Source organism: Ursus arctos, unplaced genomic scaffold, assembly GCF_023065955.2.
Source record: "Ursus arctos isolate Adak ecotype North America unplaced genomic scaffold, UrsArc2.0 scaffold_12, whole genome shotgun sequence".
Lineage (NCBI taxonomy): Eukaryota > Metazoa > Chordata > Mammalia > Carnivora > Ursidae > Ursus > Ursus arctos.
This window is the reverse complement of record NW_026622786.1, coordinates 11,831,294-11,851,782: the sequence shown is the minus strand read 5'-3', so window position 1 is coordinate 11,851,782 and position 20,489 is coordinate 11,831,294. Positions and strand designations below refer to the sequence as shown.

Below are 20,489 nucleotides of genomic sequence, written 5' to 3'. Positions count from 1 at the left end.
TCCCATACAGTATCCAGATAGTTACTAAGTATGCCAAATGTGAAAAATTCTTTATAAAGAATAAATCATTAGAATATACATCTATTGGGGTGCCTGGGTAGCTCAGTCGGTTAAGCATCCAACTCTTGATTTCGGCTTGGGTCATGATCTTGAAGTCCTGGAATCAAGCCCTGTGTCAGGCTCTGAGCTTAGTGTGCGGTCTGCTTAAGATTCTCTCTCTTCCTCTCCCTCTGCTCCCCCCCACTCACACACGTTCTCTCTCAAAATCTTTAATAAAAAAAGAATATTACATTTATTAATTATAATCTAATCTGAACGGAATCTAATATTCATTTATGTATTTGAAAAGTATTCAGGTTCATCATGTATCACCTCAAGGTCTAAATTACAAACATGCATTATCACTATGATGGAGATGGACAGTAGAGCAAAATAAAATATAATATAGGTTGAGAGAATTCTATTTAGATCAACTTCTAATCCATACTGGATGGCTGTCATGACTACTACTAAGATACATCAACAAATACCCAAAACTGCTTTTGAATTTACTTCTGATTTGCATTACATAGTTAATGCTACCTCGTCTACTTCCTGTGCAGCCTCCCCCAGGTTTCTTCTTACCAAACCATGAAAACTACAGGATAGGAGAGAAAGTAAGTGATTCTTAAAGAGAAGATAGGTTTGTTTCCTTCCCTTTCTGTTCTTGGTTCATTTGGTTAACTATTTCTTACTATACTTGTGCTTTCATGGTAACCACCTCTACTTTTAAAAGTAGATGACAGTAACAAGTGTTGGTAAAAATGTACAGAAATTTAAGTCCTCACACACTGTTGGTAGGAAAGTAAAATGGTGCATCCACTGTGGAAAACAGTTTGGCAGTTCCTCAAAAACTTACACGATATATAATATGGCAATTCCACTCCTAGAAATTTACCACGGAGAACCAAAACTTGTGAAAATCATACAAAAACTTGTGAAAATATGTTCACAGCATTAGTCCTACTAGTCAAAAAGTGGAAACCCAAATGTCCATCAACTGATAAGCCCATGAACAAACATGGTAAACCCATCCAATGGAATACTCAGCCATAAAAAGGAATTAAGTACTGATGCAGGCTATAACATGGATGAACCTAGAAAACACTGCAAGTGAAAGAAGCCTGGCATAAAAGGCCATATATTATATAATTCCACTCATGCCTACAAGAGGCAGAACCATAGAAACAGAAAGTAAATTACTGGTTTCCAGGGACTGGGAAAGAGGGAAATATGACTGCTAATGGACAGAGGTTCTTTGGGGTAATAAAAATGTTCTAGAAATAGTGGTAATGGTTCTCAATCTTGTGCATATACTAAAAACCACTGAATTGTACGTTTTTAAAAACTGGACTTTTTTTTTTTTTTTTTTTTTTAAAGATTTTATTTATTTATTTGACAGAGATAGAGACAGCCAGCGAGACAGGGAACACAAGCAGGGGGAGTGGGAGAGGAAGAAGCAGGCTCATAGCGGAAGAGCCTGATATGGGGCTCGATCCCACAACGCCGGGATCACGCCCTGAGCCGAAGGCAGGCGCTTAACCGCTGTGCCACCCAGGCGCCCCTGGACTTTCTGGTAGTGAATTATATCTCAATTTTTAAAAGTAGGTGATAAAAAGGAAAGTCTAATATGATGTCCAGCTTTTCAAAGATGTGTGGCATCTATATTTCCTCCATCTGGTCTCTGTTAGAAAGCACTAAACCAAGGTCAAAGCAGCCCTAGCAAATTACGTTAAATAAGACATTAGCAAACTTCTTTTCCTTTTGAAAGTTTCTTAAGACCTGGAACCAAGTTTTACTTATATCTTCTTTCGTATTCTCAATCCCCAAGGACTTTAGCATATTTACTAAGTGTTTAGCAAAACCTGAATGATTCTTTTAACACTATACATACCTCTCTCTTGTTGCCCAAAGCCTCTCAATAGTATACCTTTCCTGGCTACAATCCTGAACTACCTCCCTACTATCTCTATGGGTAGTGGGGGGGAAACCAGACTTGTAATCAGGAGTCTGAGCTTTGAATTCCAACTTTTCCATGTACAGCGTGACTAGTCACTAACCTCTCTTACTCTCATCCATAAAATAGGGGTATCACATTATCACAACATGGTTTTACATATTAAACTGATATATACTGCCTGTGAAAATGCTTTGAAAACTATAAGCTTATAACTTCAGAAATTTTACTTTATAGGGGCGCCTGGGTGGCTCAGTCAGTTAAGCATCTGACTCTTGATTTCAGCTCAGGTCATGATATCTCAGGGTTGTGGGATCGAGCCCTACTTCAGGCTCCATGCTCAGCAGGGAGTCTGCTCTGAGATTTTTTCCCTCTGCCCCTCCCCCTGCTCATGCATGTGCACTCTCTCTCTCAAATAAATCTTCAAAAAAGAAATTTTATTTTTTATAGATGTATTCCCAAATTTCCCATTCTGTATTGTCCAGTCCTCTCAACACCAATACAACTACCATTCACCCCGCCAAGAAAGCTCTCTCCTAATATTAGGGAGGTAATAAAATTAAGAGCATTCACAATGAGTTAGTGATTTTGAAACGATTTTGAAGTTAAAGAAACATCCTTTAAATAAAACTAACTCATAAAATCTATTAACTACATAAAAATATTAAAATGCAATCAAGGGCCCCAGTGTCTTAGTAATTTCACTGCTCCTTGCTCCCATCATGACCCCTGACTCTGAGTAACTCATACAATGTATGAGAGGATGACTCAGTATTAACTTCAAAGGTTATATTTAAATTTATAAATAAAATGCTTTTTGTCAAGTCACTGACTTGGCTTGATGCGGACTAGCAGTCTGCTGTGCCCACTCTTGGTGCCGCAGTGCTTCCACCCACCCTGCCCACAAGCAGATCTACCAACTTGAACAAGTATTTCGACAAGCACAAGGAGTGCTCGCATGTTATACTACCCAGAGAACCTTCCAAACAAGTACCCAAAACCCATCTGATGTCCGAAGAGGAGTGGAGGAGAGCTGGTGTCCAACAGAGTCTAGGCTGGGTTCATTACACAATTCATAAGCCAGAATCACAGACTGTTCTCTTAAACAACCTCTTCCAAAAATCAACAAAAATAAGTACATCTGGGGATCGGTAAACATTTTTCAAATTTAATGTATATGTGTATGTAAAGTAGTATTCAGTGAATACCTGAAAAATGCACAAATCATTCACCCGTAACCGCATGAGTTGTATTCTTCACAGCAACAGAGCTCAGTTAAATGCAACTGTAATTAAGTTACAATAAGGTGGTTTATTTTAATGTAACCTCTATACCCAATGTGGGGCCTGAACTCACAACCCCAAGATCAAGAGTTGCATGTTCCACTGATGGAGTCAGCCAGGTGTTTAAGATAAAATTTCTTCTAGTCAGTTTTTCTCTTAATATAAGTGTCTGTTTGACTTTGTCTATTACTTTTGTTTTATTTTTATTTTTTATTTTTTTTTAAAGATTTTATTTATTTATTTGACAGAGATAGAGACAGCCAGCGAGAGAGGGAACACAAGCAGGGGGAGTGGGAGAGGAAGAGCAGGCTCCCAGCAGAGGAGCCTGATGTGGGGCTCGATCCCATAACGCTGGGATCACGCCCCGAGCCGAAGGCAGGCGCTTAACCGCTGTGCCACCCAGGCGCCCCTACTTTTGTTTTAAATAAAGTTTGTATGCTGCATCAAAAATTATTTATTTATTTGAGAGATAGCGAGCGTGCATGCAGGGGGGAGGGGCACAGGGAAAGGGAGAGAGAATTCCAAGCAGGCTTCACGCTCAGCACAGAGCCTGATGCAGGGCTCGATCTCAGGACCGTGAGCTCATGACCTGAGCCAAAATTAAGAGTCAGATGCTTAACTGACTAAACCACCCTGGCGCCCCCCCCAAATAGTTTTTAATAAAATGCTTTTAATTCAAATGGATTCATGAAGTTTCAGAAGGCACTGCAAGATATTTTTCTTCAGGAAAATGCTACAGGTGAAAGGGACAGAAGCCTCAGCGTCCCTTCACCTTTTCTATCTTCTACTCTTCACCATCACTTTCTCTCTCAGTAGGCACCACCTCCACCAAGTGTTTGGTATCTAGACCTTTCACCTTCTTCCTTTCTTAGTGCAACCTGTTTGCACAAGGGGTACACCATCCCTTTTGGACCTAACAGAAGACTGGCAAAGATGTGACCACATTTTGGTCCTGGGTCTCCTCTCTGGTTCCAAACTCATAGCAGGAGTGCTTTATCTAACAGAAGGCTTGTCTGCTGGCAAGTGGCAGAAAGATTAGCAAAGTTGATACAACTTTAAAATATTGAGGCATGCTAGTTTCAGCACACAAAACTTTAAAAAATCAAATATTATGCTCTATTCTTTGGAAATTTCAAAACATGTTGCTCCTGCAAAAGAAGGGGAGGGGAGGGGAGGGGAGGGGAGGGGAGAGGAGAGGAGAGGAGAGGAGAGGAGAGGAGAGGAGAGGAGAGATACACCCTTAACTCCCCAATTAACATGAGGTTTTAAATCTCTCAGTCAACTTAAATACAAACCTGTATGGGTGGAATATCTGGCAATGATGGAAGGTTTTCAGGATTGGTAACTGAGGGAATTAGTTCTATTGCTGTAACAGATGGGCTGGTGGGACCTCGATTTGCATTTGCCATCGTAGCTGTAGTAGGGCTGGTTGGATTGATTGTGGTGTTGTGCACTGACACAACAGGAAAGGGTCCAGCATGCCCTGGGTTTGAGTGCTGTTAGGAAAAAAGATGTTATCATTACTTGATCTGCCAAGATATCCTAATATGAACTATACCTTCACAATAATTTTTAGTTTAGGAAAGATACCTAAGAGTTTGACACCTGTGACTAAGAAACAAAGAAGCAGGCATTATCTTAAGAATAGCCAAAACACAGAAGCAACCTGTGTCCATGCACAGATAAATGGTATGTATGTGGGTGTCCGTCCACGTACAAAATGTATATGTGTGTCTGTATACAGAATAGAATATTATTCAGCCATAAAAAATGGCAATCATTTGCCACAGCATGGATGGATCCTGAAGGCATCACACTAAGTGATGGACAGAGGAAGACAAATACCGTATGATCTCATTTATATGTGGAATCTTAAAACAAAAACAAATGCATAGAATAACGGTTCAGATTTGTGGTTTCCAGAGGTGGAGAAGGGGGAACTGAAGGTGGTCAAAAGGGAAAAGGTACAAACTTCCAGTTATAAGATAAAAAGTACTACGGATGTAACATGTGTACAATACAACAACAGTTTTAAGGCCACTGTATGATATATAGGAAAGCTGTTAAGAAAGTATATCCTAAAGAAGATGTGGTGTTCACACACACACACACACACACACACACACGGAATATTACTCAGCCATCAAAAAGAATGAAATCTTGCCATTTGCAATGACATAGATGGAGCCAGAGTGTATTATCCTAAGCGAAATAAGTCAAAGAAAGACAAACACCATATGATTTCACTCATACGCAGAATTTAAGAAACAAAATAGATGAACATATGGGAGGGGGGAAAAAAGAAAAGAAAAAAGAGAGAGGGAAATAAACCAAAAGAGACTCTTAAAGATAGAGAACAAACTGAGGGTGGATGGAGGGAGGTGGGGGATGGCTAGATGGGTGATGGGTATTAAGGAGGGCACTTGTTGTGATGAGCACTGGGTGTTGTATGTAAGTGATGAATCACTGAATTCTACTGAAACCAATATTGTGCTATATGTTAACTAACTAGAATTTAAATAAAAAATTTGAAAAGAAAAAAAAGTAAATCCTAAGAGTTCTTATTACAAGGAGAAAAAAATGGTTTTCTTTCCTTTTTATTGTATCTATTTAACATGATGGATGTTAGCAGAACCTATTATGACAATCATTTCACAATATATGTAAATCAAACCATTATGCTGTAAGCCTTAAATTTATACAGTGATGTACATCAATTAATCAATAAAACTGGAAAAAAAGAGTAAGCATTCTCTAACTTATAAAAAAAATCATAATTCAAACTTAAGCTTTTCATTTTCTTTTTCATTTTTGTGTAGTATTTAGGAAAAGGCAGACCTGCCAGTAATTTTTGACTTGTCAACCTGGTGATATGATGTTATTTCAGAATAAAGATGTACATAAATAGATGATCTGGAAGCCCCCAAAGTTTTCAAACATCAGACTAGGAAAGCCATTGCTCTATTTATATTCCTCTTTGACTCTTTTGTCTTTTTAAAAATAAAAAAAAAAAAATGGTGTAGTTGTGCATTTGTAACTGATCAGGTAGAAAAATACAATGAATGTACAAACAGAAATAAGACACCGATTCCTGATTGTAATACTCGGTGACTTTAGGCAAATCACATCTCAGTAATTTAGAAATGTGTCTAATACCTCACTTGTCTCATTGTGAGGGACCATTAGGAGGATCATCTTTAAGGTAATATAGATAAAAATCTTCGGGAAACAAATTATACATATATCAATAAGTCAGAAATTTAAACATTTAAAATTCTAACATTCAGTGATTTCTATAGGAGCCCTGAAGCCTGATTCTGCAGCTTCCACATACTAACCGGTACATGGGTATGTTAACACCTTTAAGGAAATTAATGTCCATTTCTTCAACCTGCATATTTATTTTTTTCTAAAGAAAACCTGATTTCCCTAAGAATGTGCTAGAGTCTGCGGGTTCACCGCTTCTACTTCTTTCACAATTGCCCGTCTCCCACCAACCTCAAAACAGCATACCTCTGACCCAATCCTAATCTTATCTAGCATACTGCCCCAGGGCAGAAAATACTCTTGGAAAGACAAGCAAAGGTATGAGTGTCAAGTTGATGAAAACACACCCATCTCAAAAACCTGGTAACAGATCTCTAAGTGGGTTCTGATACCTGATGATCAACAAAAACAAAAAGACCTGAAGAAACTATCGAATGATAAAAAAAAAAAATTTATCAAACAGTATTGATAGCTCATTTTGAGTTTTAGTTTATAACCTACAAAAGTTCAAACTGAGGGAAATGAAAAAATTCTTTTAATTCCCAGATACATGCTTTTGGGAACCAGTTTCCTGAGGATCATTAGAAAACAAAACCAGAAAAAAAACAATACTAAAAATTAATGTTGAATTCTAACTTACTCTAATAAGTAACAGACATACATACAAATATATATAAATGCACAGGAAGGGGAAAAAGGCTCCATCTATCTCATAAAGAAATGTATATCTAAAAGAATTTTACTTATTATGTTACCTAATATTCTTAAACCATGTAAATATACTTATGTTGTTTAAACAATTGTATAGGAATTACTGTAATGAAAATTTGGTCCAGAAAAAAATCTTTTTAAGTTTAATAATAGTCTTATTGTCGCTGGAAATTTAAAAATTTTTAAATTGAGAGAGATTTTTCCTGCAGAAAACTGCAACTAACATAGATCTATGTCTATCAAATTAAGTATATTAAGATAAAATTCTACAGAGAAAGTAGAAGAGGACTTCAAGTCCAAGGAGAAAACACAATAAAATTTTGACTTTCAAAAAAAAGCTTGCTGTGGTATTTGGGATTCTAGTGGATTTGTTTACAAGAATGATATAAGGATTTTATTTTTTATTTTATTTTATTTATAAAATGAACTATATTCTTTTATAACTAGAAATCACATGTAAAAGTAGCCTGATTTTATAATCTTAACTCCTATTCAAGTATAACCCTGCTGTTCAGGCAAAAATCAGAAAACATTTCTAAATACATTAATTTTTAAGAGTAGGCACATCTATATCCTTAAAAGAAACATAAGCAAAGAGAAGAAATAAATAAATAAATAAATTACATAGAGCGTGGCTCTATTGTTTTCAAAGTCCTTTTTATAGATTAGGTTCCAAACACCACATTAAAAGAGCAGAGGAACAATTTTAGGAAACTAAGGTTCTAATCTTGACTTTACCATTACCTCTTGTGATTGTGGATAAGTAACACGCTCCTTTGTTTTTTACTTCTGTAAAATGAATTGGTTGGACTGTATCAGAGGTTCTTAACCCACAGCATATAATGATAATGGGTTGAAGGCCATTAAAGAGGCTCTTAAATTGAATTCATGTGTATGTGTATTTTTCTGGGACAAGAAGATACACAGCATTAATTAAATCCTCAAAGGTAACAATGGCCACAAGCCCCCACCCCCAACTGATTAAGAAGAATGATGTCTTTTAGTTTTAAAATTGTATGATTCTTACAAATGTAACTCTAGGCATACTTGTCTTTGGAGGTGTGGCTGCATCATGGAATACTGAGGGCCGCTGTGCCTGGGTATCCCTGGTATTCGGGCAGCATTCTGAGCCAATCTCATCTGATGGGCTTGGAAAGCTCCACAGTTCATGTTGCCTCTTTGCATTGTTTGCACACTGATCAATCTCGGAGGCTACAAAAGGCAGAAATTGCATTTATGTAATAATATTTTTTATAAATTTACCTTTCAATTATAAAATGTTATGGTACAAATCATTCAGTCAGGACAGAAGGGCATAAAGTAAAAAAATATAAGTCACATTCTCCCCATCTCTAGCCCCAATCCCTTCCTCTCAGTATATATGTGTGTATTTAAAGCCTATTAACATTAACTTATCCAACCCTGGATTAATGGTTTTGATTTGGATGGGGGAGAGGAGATCAGGAGAGATACAGGGATGGAAATGATTTGAACAAATACCTAAAGAACTTATCAGACTGGGGCACCTGGGTGGCTCGGTCGGTTAAGTGTCCGACTCATGGGTTTCGGCTCAGGTTGTGATCTCAGGGTCGTGGGATCAAGCCCTGTGCGGGACTCCACACTCAGTGTGGAGGCTGCTCTAGATTCCCTCTAGCCCCACCCTCTTCTTAAATAAATAATTAATTAAGAACTTCCCAGATCCTAGGCAAAAACTATCTGGCCCTCTGGCCCAAAACCACGTGTGGAAAACCAAAAATATCTGGTATGGAGGGATAAAATCCTGTGCTCCTCCACAGTATTAGTAAGTTAATTTTGTTTCCCATGCTAAGTATTTACTTAATACCCTTCTTCACATCTCCCCCAAATCACTTCCAAACCCAGAGCAAATGTTTAAACTCTTTGAGCTTTGTCCCTGCTAGTAACGTTGAAATGTGTAATTCATCCATACAGGACAGAGTATAATCTTGAGGCCTTCATAATTTTTGTCAATAATGTCATGATGTAATAATACTCACCTGCTGCTGTAACATCTGTGGGGCTGCTTGTCTAGGGTGCTGCTGTGTTGTTGTTGTTGTTGTTGACACAGGTGCAGGTGGTTGCTGCATTCTCATCTGTTGCAACTGCTGATGTTTCTGTGCATATACTTGTTGTTGCATGTGCTGGAGTCGAAGCTGTGCTAAGTTAATCTGTCCAGGGGTTTTACTAATGTGGTTTGTCCCTGGAGGAACTTGCCCAACTACAACATTAGGAGTATAACCAGGAGCTGGTTTACTCTCTATTACTAGATTACCTGAAGGATTTAAAAAATGAGAATAATTTGCATATAAACGATTAAATCATCTACTTTGTGGATTAGTCACTATCTTTTCCTCCTTCCTTTGACAACTATCAGCATTCAAAGCTTCTGACAGTACAGCAGAGATGGGAGCGAGGTTTAAAGATAATGAAGATCAGAAACATAGTCCAAAGCCAAATAACTGACTTTTGATTCTTCAGAATAATATATTACCTGCCCTTGTTCTTTATTTACACAAATGCAGAGAAAATTAAAGATCTGAAAGAGACATTATCAGAGGAGTCCCATCTAGTCAGTCAAAATCAATTCTCCCGGAAAGATTCAAGGATACCTAAGATTGCTAATGCTGATGCCATCTGCCTTTGAATCGCCAAAGTCTGTAGGGCAGAGTATGACACTACTCCCAAACTGTCTGTGGAAACGTGGAATGTTTCAACCACTTACGTCCCTAAAAATGACAATTTTCCTTGCCTCTCACAGAGCCCACTGTTTTCTACGAATAGAAAGCAAATTTTAGGAAGGTTTGCTACACAGGGCAGAGTTGGCAAAACTTTCTTAATGTGTCAGATATTTTAGGCCTTGCAGGCCACAAAAGATCTATCATATGTTCTTTTATTTTCATTTGTTTTTACAACCCTTTAAAATGTAAAAAACAAACTTAGCTACCATGCCACACAAAAACAGCTTGCCAATGCCTGATCTAAGGCTATATTCAAATTTTAATATACACAAAGATTACTTTTTTAGAGAAATCCAAACACCTCTGCTTTTACAACTTCCAATGGTGAGGACCTGACTATTTTGAAAGTGAGTTTACTCAATCTGTAGACAGTTCTAATTGTCGGGAGGTTTTTGGTCTTCGTTGTAAACTGAGCTGTTTGTCTGTCTCCCTGTAACTTTCACCTATGGTCCGCAGGTCCACACTGTGGAGTAACAAGAGTGAAGTCCATTTCTCTTCTGTGTGGAAAAGAGCTACTCTCATCTTTCAAACATTCCTCAGTACATGACTTTCAAACACATCAGCATCCTGGAGGTCCTTCTCTAGTGGACAATTTGGTACAATTAATATACAAACTACTAAGCATCTAATAAGTTCTTCCAGAGAATGAAGCCCCATTTGCTAAGTTTTCGACATGAAACAGTCATTATCAATTTTAAAAGATGTGGGGGAAAAGTTAGCAATGATACACATTTTTAAAATCTACACATAGGCGATTCTCAACATTCTTAAAGAGGTCATGAACATAGCTCAAGTGAGTTTCCAATGAGGAACATATTTTCCAAGAAGTTTACATGTTAGAGTGAAGTTTTAAGTATCTAAAATTTGCTTTAGATGTTTTCTCCTCCTAATTCAGTGTTCCCAGTTACATTCATAAAACTAATTATTTCTCACCTAAATTGACTACATTCTTTGCCCAGAAGGTGGGATCACAATGGAAACGAATTGCTCCATTAGCAGCAGGCACAGGATCACACCGTGCTTTCAAAATATGGCGCAATTGAAAAGTAATCTTAAAGGGAAAAAATTCACATTAGTCTTAAAAATTGTAAGTATCACTTGAGAAAACATACATGATAGACATAAAAAACTCATGTAGCCCCACAATGTCAATCGCAGATAAGACAGTATCTGTTTAAAAGGCTATCTATATTAGCAATCAAACGCACATGCTTGAACTTCTGACATTTCTGGTGATAAACTGCATTATGATACTAGGTATCTTCAGGACAGTAAATACTGTATGATTCCATTCGTATGCAGTTCTAGAAAATAAAAGAAATCAGACTAATGGTTGCCTAGGGTCAGGAGTAGAGGGGAACAAGGAAACTTTTGTGGGTGACGGAAATTTTCTGTATCTTAACGTGGTGGCGGTTACATTTGCAAAAATGCAAAATCTATACTTTACACAAATGCAGTTCACTGAACGTAAGTACCTTAATAAAGTCAACTTAAAGACCATAAATATACTAGACTATGTGTCTCACCAGACGCTTGCTGTACAGTAGTGCTGTGCTGCTGCCACTCGCAATTGCCCAGTTTGTAAAGTTCATAACATGCTTCACCTGCCGGGAAAGGCCCGTGATGTCATTCTGCTGCTGCAGTAACTTCATCTGTCTTTCTTTCGTAACATTCTGAAACAGAACAAGAATTCAATGAAGAATTCTATATGAAAAATTCAACTCACAATTTTTAATGCAAATGAACACAATACCTACATTACTTCTTAAAATTAGGATAAGTTGACAAGCACCTCATTATTTAATGAGCCTCTGATCAAAAGAAAAGTCGCAAACAAAAGCAGAACTAAAACTTAAGTTCTCTAAGCTAACAAGGGACATTCCAGATATATAAAAATTAATGTTAGTTGATGTCTCTCTTTTCCTTCAGAAGATGAAAATGTCTTTATTAAGAACAGTGTCTATTAGGCTGATCCAATACACAGACTCTATGGCATAATGAGCTGACCTTTAGAAATACGATATACTCAACTCTATACTTTTCAGACCAAAGAAAATTTTGTGTTGCCAGTGCCACCTACTGGTGTAGCATGGGGTAAAGTTAAAATCTCTTCCTTTAAATACTTAAGACAAAATGAGAAACATAAATTCCGAAGTTCTAAGAGCAGAGTTAGGGAAACTTTTGAAATGACAAAAGTTCATAAAGAACAAGAAAGTCAGTAAGAGTTGAAGGACCAATTTTGGGGGAAATGCTGCAAAGGAAAATTAAACTATCTGGGAACTAGAACTCCTAGAAGCAACAGGTGATGTCCTACACTCTTTGACATTTGGCATGCCAAACAATCTATCTTAACCATTTTGGTACTTAACAATTTTCTTAATGCCTCAACTTGATTTACTGAAATTTTTTTTTCCCCTAAGAAAACAAGTTGCTCATTTCATAATGTAAAACAGGGGATAAAAGTATTCAACTGATAGAAGCTTGATTCACAACTTCCCTGGAAATCATCCCTTTTACAAAGCTTAGGAAAACCTCTATTTTACAAAGTTTAAGAACATATCATACTAGAAAACATCTATTGTTTAAATTCAGCATATTAGAAGTATGTGGCAGATTTATCATTCGGTATTTTTGTATATTTTAGTATTAAGAGGCATCTTTTCACTCAAAAATTCTTGAAACAGTTTAAGAACATGATTTTAGACCTATAGTTAAAATGTGTTTGCAGTAACTTAAAAGATTATCAAAAATCGCTGCTGCTCGGTGCTCTCCATTCACACAGTCCTTTTGAAAACAAAAGTAGTAGAGTTAAATGCATCAGCTGGATATACAACAGGAAAGAGACCTCCAACTTGAACAGTATGTGTGAGAGTACTTTTAATCTCACAATTGTGTCTCAAAAAAAAGATATATTTCAAAAGACAAAATTCAGAAATGACACTGCCAACATATTTCTTTCATTTGTATGTAACTACGTGTCTAACATTTCTACAATGTTCTATGAAGGAATGGAACAGGAAAAAAACTACCGTGGAAATTTGAGGTTAATAGTAATGGAAGTTAAAAAATCAAATACATAGTTTAAATTGCTACCATTTAATGGTGCAGAAAACACAACCCTGTATCATCTAGGCCTACTAAAGAGCACCAAATTTTGAAAACCAATGAACTGTGGTCAGTAGAGGCAACTCTGTTTAACACTTAGTCTGGATTTCACAAATTGACTGGATTCTTATCTAGAAATTTAAATCTACATATTAATCTCAATATATGCAACACAAAAACAATATAACAAAATTATCAGTAAGTTTAAAGTTTACAAATTTCAAAATGAGCAGCATTTTTAGCAAAACTATATGGAATATTTTTAAAATAAAGTGAAACACACAAAGGACTCAAGTAGACTCCTATATACATTCACATGTAAAAGTTAAATTGAGGCCCTATCTTGGGGGGTGGGGATGGGGAGGATGTAGCAGGTTGGCTTTGTCTTTGTTTACATAACATTTTAGTAATAATTCTTTCATTCCTAAGAGGGCAACACTATCTCCTAATTTATACAGCTAAAAATCAGTATTATTAAACTGGGCTGCAAATTAACTAACTCAATAAAGCTCTATTTTCCAATAGAAAATGAAATAAAAAAATGTTTTTAACTTTCTTTACTTCCATGCCCCCCCAACCAATCTAAAAGAGCTTTCAATAAACATTAAAAACAGCTAAAGAGCAACAGAAGCAGTTTTTGTTTTATTTTGGCTTTGAACCGTACCTCTAGCTGCTGTAAGAGAGATTTTCCTTTCTTATTAATTTCATTGATAAGGGTGAAAATGGCCACTTTAATTTCCTGTTCTACTCGTTTGTTAGTCTCATTTACTTCTTTTATCCTGAATAAGAGAAATGCATCATTAGGTTATCAACTTATCCTACGTCTCTGAATCATCAACTGTTACAGAAATTCATCCAACGGGGCACTTAAAGCGAGTAATTAAAATTAAACCTTTGTCAAAATGTACAACTTATGTTTCGGTAGACCTGAGCACTCAGTTTGGTCCAAACAAGTTATTTATACAAAGAACGGAATATTTAGTAATTTTAAATTAAGTTCATAAAGGCCAGTTTATTAATCTAGATGGCAATCTCCTTTAGTTCCGATGACATGAATGTGATATATAAACATCTGACATCAACAATTGCCGTCTAGTGTTAAAAATCTGGCAAGTTGGATCTACTTAACATTTTTCAAGAACAATGTGCAAAAGAACAATGTTGCAAACAGTAATTATGTGTTGAAATAATAGGAATTAAGCTTAGAAGCATTTATTTTCTCTTACAACTTAACCACTTCAAATGTGGGTTCTGATACATGCCCTCCCCCTTCCATAGGTTCTTCTCAAAATAGTTTTCCTACTATACAGAATTAAGAATATAAAACAACTTCAATCCATTTGTAAAAGAGTTGTCAGATGTTTTAGAATAGGTATAAGCTCCCATTTTGGTAATTAAAGTTTTGGTTGCAGACATGAAATAGCTGATACCTATTTCATGGAGGGGAGGGGTCCCACGAATATAAATATATAAAATGTTAAACAATCAAAGAAAGTAGCCTTCAACTTTTATACGTTCTACTTCTTTACAAAATATCACCCGTACTTTCAACCTCTAAAATGTCTTTTATTTGCCCAATTCAAATTTGAGTAACTTTAATATAATCTGAGTAATTATAATGCAATTTTCCCTCCTTTTTCTACACATCTGCGCTTGTTTGGGCACTTACTAGAAAATTTTATCCAATTCTGTCCTTATCTTATTAAAGTGAGTGGAAGATGTCTTTTTAAAAATAAGAGTGCTGATTACTATGGATAATATAGGATTCCGACTTAAAATGATTCAGCCAAAGACTAAAATCATTAAGCATGCTAAAAGCAGAGAACACTTAGCCATAGTCAGATTCTCATTAGATTTAAACATGTCTACTATGTGTTCAATTGTGGAGAAAGAAATCAATGTCATTAAAAAATGGAGATAGGTCATTAAAGAATGTGTCCAAAGGGGTATTATTGGAGCTTTCCATACTTAAAAAAAAAAAAATCTTTCTGGAGATGAAATCATTAGTCTTTCCAACGCTCTGCAATTTTAACACATAAACTTCTTGTTCTACTTCTCTACACAGATTCAGAAACACATATACAAAATATGTACAAAACATCTGTACAAAAATATGGGACTGCCATATGAATCAACTCACTATTCTTTCTCTGAAAAGGACATTCATCTGTTATTTATGAGAAGATAGCTACCACCCTCTCCAATATCACCCACGACACAGAAGTATCACTAAAACATCCTGACATTTTCATAACAATTAACCATCCATGAATAGTGTATGTAATATATTAGTGTAGGTATATACAGCTGACCCTTGAGCAAAGTGAGGGTTAACAGCACAGCACCTACCCCCATGCAGTAAAAAAGTCACATATACCTCTTGACTCCCCAAAAGCTTAGCTAATAGCTACTGTTGACCAGAAGCCTTACAGCTAACATCAACAGCTGATTAACACGTTTTTTATGTTATATGTACTACATACTATATTCTTACAATCAAGTTAGCTAGAGAAAAGAAAATGTTATATTTATTGAAAAAAAATCTGCAAAAAGTGGACCTCCACGGTTCAAATCCATGTTGTTCAAGGGTCAACTGCATTGTAACATCTACAACCTCAGAGTAGCCTTTATTTTCTTTTGGTATCACTTCTTAAGATGAAAGTTAAGATGAAAGTTCTACCACCTTAGAGTCTATAATGTACTATTCATTCATTATCTATTTCATTACTTTTGAGTACCTATTGTAATTTTTAATCATTTTAATCATCATAAATTAACTTCAACATTCTACAAGTACCTAAAAGTCTCAATATTTGTGAAACTGAAAAATAAATACACTGAAAAATAAACACTTATTAACCCTATTCATACCTTCAGGAATATACAGATTTTAATTATGCCAGCTCCAAGTGTTCATCTTTCTACAGTGAGTTCTCACCTTGTTAATGTACTCATTTATGGAACTTATTCCAACTTGCCTTATCAATAAATAAATTCAGTTCATTTAGAAATGAACCTGAATAAAATTTTTAAATAGTGATGGTATTATTGATAAAAATAATAGCAACAGTTAAAATCTGAGGGTTTACTATGTGCCACAAACTGTGCTATACATTCATCTTATAATACTACTACTAAGAGAAGTAGAATTTTTAATTCTTGTTTTACAGATGGGAAGGTAAATTTACCCACCATTCTTCATAGCCTCTCCTCTATACTATGTTTTCCACATAGTTAAAATTTGTAATTCAACTCTCTATGTATTAATTGCTTTTTCCAGTTATTTAAGGCTTTACAAAGTCTAGAGTTTTGTTGATTATAAAACAGTCAAAGATGTATTTTCAGAGTATTCAAAATTTTGGTGAATTAAATCTTACTTAATTAACAAATATTATAATCCAAACTCAAACCTGTATCATTTACTCCTCCAAAAATATGTCTCCTATATATGTTTAATATAGAAGGAAAACATACATAAAATAGACCTACTGTGTTTAATAATTCTTAAAGTGAAATTATGGTTTTAAGACAACACACTTACCTATTCTGCACCTGAGTGGCAGCAAAATGAACATAATTCTTCTTCTCAAGAAGCTTAGCCAGTAGATTCTCAATTGCACCTTTCTGGTTTTGAAAAGCTTCTTCCAAAAACTGGTATCTTAAAACAAAAACAAAAACTACATTTAAAATGGAAAATTTACTATTAAAATTCTTTTTATTTATTTATTTATTTATTTATTTATTTATTTATTTATTCGACAGAGATAGAGACAGCCAGCGAGAGAGGGAACACAAGCAGGGGGAGTGGGAGAGGAAGAAGCAGGCTCCTAGCAGAGGAGCCTGATGTGGGGCTCGATCCCATAACACCGGGATCACGCCCTGTACTATTAAAATTCTTAAAATGAATTGCTACATGACTCAAACTTAAGACTTTACTTAAATGATCAACACTCTATGCTGCCCTCACACATCTTACCTTAACAGCAACTTTTAACTACCAATCCCTTCCCTTTCAAGCCTGAGAAGCCATTTTGCAAGACCAAAGAAATTAACTCAAAAACTGTTCAAGTGCTCTTACATTAGAATTTTGATTCAGAATTACATTTTTTAAAAATCCAAATACTGGAATAAGTTGTATACACTTTAAATCATAAAATATAACATTATAGAAAATACTTTCAAAAGTGGGGAAACTACCTGTAGTTTTAACATCATAAACCCACTACTACCACTGTTAATATATAGTCCTTAAGTCTTTTTATTATGTATTTTAAAATAAGTATATATAATATGTGCAATTTTATATCTGACTTTTATCTTGTCTTTACAATCACCACTTGAAACAATTTTTCAGCTCTCCATACTATATAGTCGAATTTTTCACAAAAGAGTTGAACCAATTAAAAATCACCAACACCAGTTTTATTGTAACTTTGTCAACATGAATGGTGTCTGTTATTATTTCCTAATATTATTGTGTGAAAATTTACACTTGATAGTAAAGACTACAGTTCTTTGGCTATTAGGAAGGTAAAATGGTTTTCTTTCCTAGTTTTATTTCCTTTGTGTAAATTGCTCATTAAGTCAAATATCTTTGGGATTCTTCTGTATGCTAGGGATACATGAGTAAAAAAAATCCATTATTGTTCATATTCTTGTAATAAATAGGCACAGATATGAAATGATACCGTACTGTGATAGAACTATAATGGAGATACATATAGTCTGCAAAAAGAACACAGCCTTAATACTAAGGAAAGCTTCACAGAGAAGTCAGAATAGTATTATCATATGCTAAATACACAGCCATATTTAGGGAATTACAAAGACTTCAATTTAGTCAAAGAAAGCCATGCAAAGGTCAGAATGTAAGATAATAATTAATAAAATCCAGACTCAGGCTGTGAAGGGCTGGGTATACCATGCTAATGTTTGGATTTTATCTTCTCAGTAATGGGAAACGCTCGAAAAATTCTAACCAAGATGTAATAATCAGATTTATGTTCCAGGAAAATTGTCAGGCAGAAATATAAAAGATAAATCCAAAGAAGAGAGAACAGGATGACCAGCTAGAACTCTATGACAGTAGCTCAGATAAGGTATCAGAATAGAACACTAGCTGGCAAAGCTGCACAAACAAGCTTGAACAATGGACTGTGCCAGAGAGATCAGCACCTTTGGTGATTTGGGAGTCTACATGCTCCAGTTAAAGTAAGGTCTATGGTAGCACCCAAAAATTAAATGCCTAGCTAAGGCACGGTCAAGAGAAGGTCACTGGAAATGAGCTCAAGATACTGACAAAGTTACAACTGTCTATTTGGATACTAAAACGACGAAAGGTAGGAACTGAGATTAAGAGGAAGACTGTGAGCATCTAGATGTCTGTGTCTTCAGTGAAGGTTTCACTTAAGGTAAATTTAGGAGAAAAGGTTAAAAAGTTGTGAACGCTGAGGAAAGTTTGGTAAGATAAGTGCTCGGGTTCAAGAGGTAAAGGAAAAATGGAGGGCGGTAGAAGGCAAAATATACAGCAATATGAGAACTGGTGTAATAGAGAACATTCAGCAAATGAGGTTATTATTTTGTGCATTGCTTTTAAGAATTTTTTAAAGAACTTTTTTATTGTAGTAAAATATACATCATAAAACTGACCACTTTATGTCTTTTAAGAACTCATTTTTAAAGCAAAGCAAAACAACAAAACCCAAACCCTGTCTGCAAAGTCTAATAACACTTTATAATTTGTGTAAGACATTAAACAGCAAAAAAAGATGTGTATTTTAATTTTAAATTAAAACTAACAAAATTAATTAAAACTATCTACTGTTAGATAGATAGGTAACCCAAAGATTGTTTCATTTCATTCTTTCATTGAAGAACATTTGATTTATTCCATATACCACAATTTCTCTATGTCCAAAATAAAATTTTGCTTTGTTAAATGTACAAATGAAGTAGGAATATGAGATTACCATGCTAACCTTTGTGACTCTATGAGCTTTAGACTGAGATGAAGAAAGATCTTCTGACACAGAGTTTGATTATGTCAGTAAATAGAAAGGCACTTGGTGGTAAGGTCAACTAGTACAATTCACAAAATTCTGATTCATAAAATCTAACCCTGTGCAAATTTATTTCCCTTCTCACCTCAAAATGAACATTTCAGAATCCTGTTTCTAGAAATATCTTGTTGATTCATGTGAACAAGTATTAAGCACTCACACTATGATATACCTATGTTTAAGTATGTGTTATTTCCTCCCCTTATACAGGAGTTGACATCTGAGCTGGTGTTTAAGGATGAGTAAGAGTACTCAAGACAAACTTGGGAGGAAGGTAAGCTCTCCCACTGGGGAAAAAAAAATATCTGAATGTGTATTAGTACATAGTTCTGAAGCTCTATCATTTTCAAGGCTAAGAAAAGGAAAGCAAAACTAGAAAAGTAAAGAAATACAAGATGCTAAAAAGACTTGCACATTTTGCTTAAATTGCATTCAGATAATAAATAATAGTGAACCGTTAAGGAATTGAATGAAAAGTGATAATCAGATTTGTCTCTATTCACTTGATTAATTTCAATTATATTATTAGAAGAAAAATATGAACTGGATCTTAACAAAAAAGCAATGTGGAAGTAGTTCTGGCTACAAGCTACTTCTGATTCTCCTAGTTAACAGAATAACTAACAATGCGTATTATTTTTTAGTAAATCAAAATTACAGTTGAAATACTTCAGAAATGGGGAGAAAAAAGAATAACCAATAAATGGATTAAGTATAATTTCGATTAGGGGCGCTGGGTGGCTGAGTCAGTTAAACATCCCAACTCTAGATTTCGGCTCAGGTCATGATCTCAGGGTCCTGGGATCGAGCCCTGAGTCAGGCTCTGCACTCAGTGGGGAGTCTGCTTGAGAATTTCTCTCTCCCTCTCCTTCAGCCCCTCCCTCCTGCACTCCCTCTCTCTGTCTCTCCAAAATAAATAAATCAATCTTTTTTTAAACATAATTTTGATTAATACGTAAACACATGAAAGCCTTTTCTTAGGTGTTAATCTTGTATATGAAGTAGAAATGATTCTTAACCTAGGATTCTACTCACAGTAAGTTATATTCAGTATTTCAAAATGTATAGGTAAAAATTACAGATGCCCATGATTTAGTTAGGACAGGCAGGCTAGGTAAGACCTTCTGTGCTTTTGATCAGAATCACAGAAACTCAGTATAATATATAACCACTGGTTAGGTAGTTTTGAACAAAAATCATCATCATGATTATACGTGTTTTTTATTATTGAGAAATAAATTATTATTTAATGCAGTTGCTAAGAAATTTTTGAAAACATGGTTCTCAGAAGACTGGGAAATGAATAAGGGCT

At 35.4% G+C, this 20,489-nt stretch overlaps 1 protein-coding gene across 3 annotated transcripts in view; it reads right to left on the bottom strand.

Annotated features, from left to right (window-relative positions):
• Positions 1-20,489, bottom strand: part of TRIM33 (tripartite motif containing 33) — a 115,929-nt gene that overhangs the window by 19,924 nt on the left and 75,516 nt on the right. For all 3 annotated transcript variants that reach the window (XM_026483693.4, XM_026483694.4, XM_026483695.4), the window contains exons 5-11: positions 16,660-16,776; positions 13,783-13,897; positions 11,540-11,686; positions 10,947-11,064; positions 9,273-9,547; positions 8,305-8,469; positions 4,575-4,775 (exon numbers count right to left, since the gene is read on the bottom strand). In XM_026483693.4, the coding sequence (XP_026339478.1) occupies positions 4,575-4,775; positions 8,305-8,469; positions 9,273-9,547; positions 10,947-11,064; positions 11,540-11,686; positions 13,783-13,897; positions 16,660-16,776 (1,138 nt within the window). The remainder of the gene's footprint in view (positions 1-4,574; positions 4,776-8,304; positions 8,470-9,272; positions 9,548-10,946; positions 11,065-11,539; positions 11,687-13,782; positions 13,898-16,659; positions 16,777-20,489) is intronic.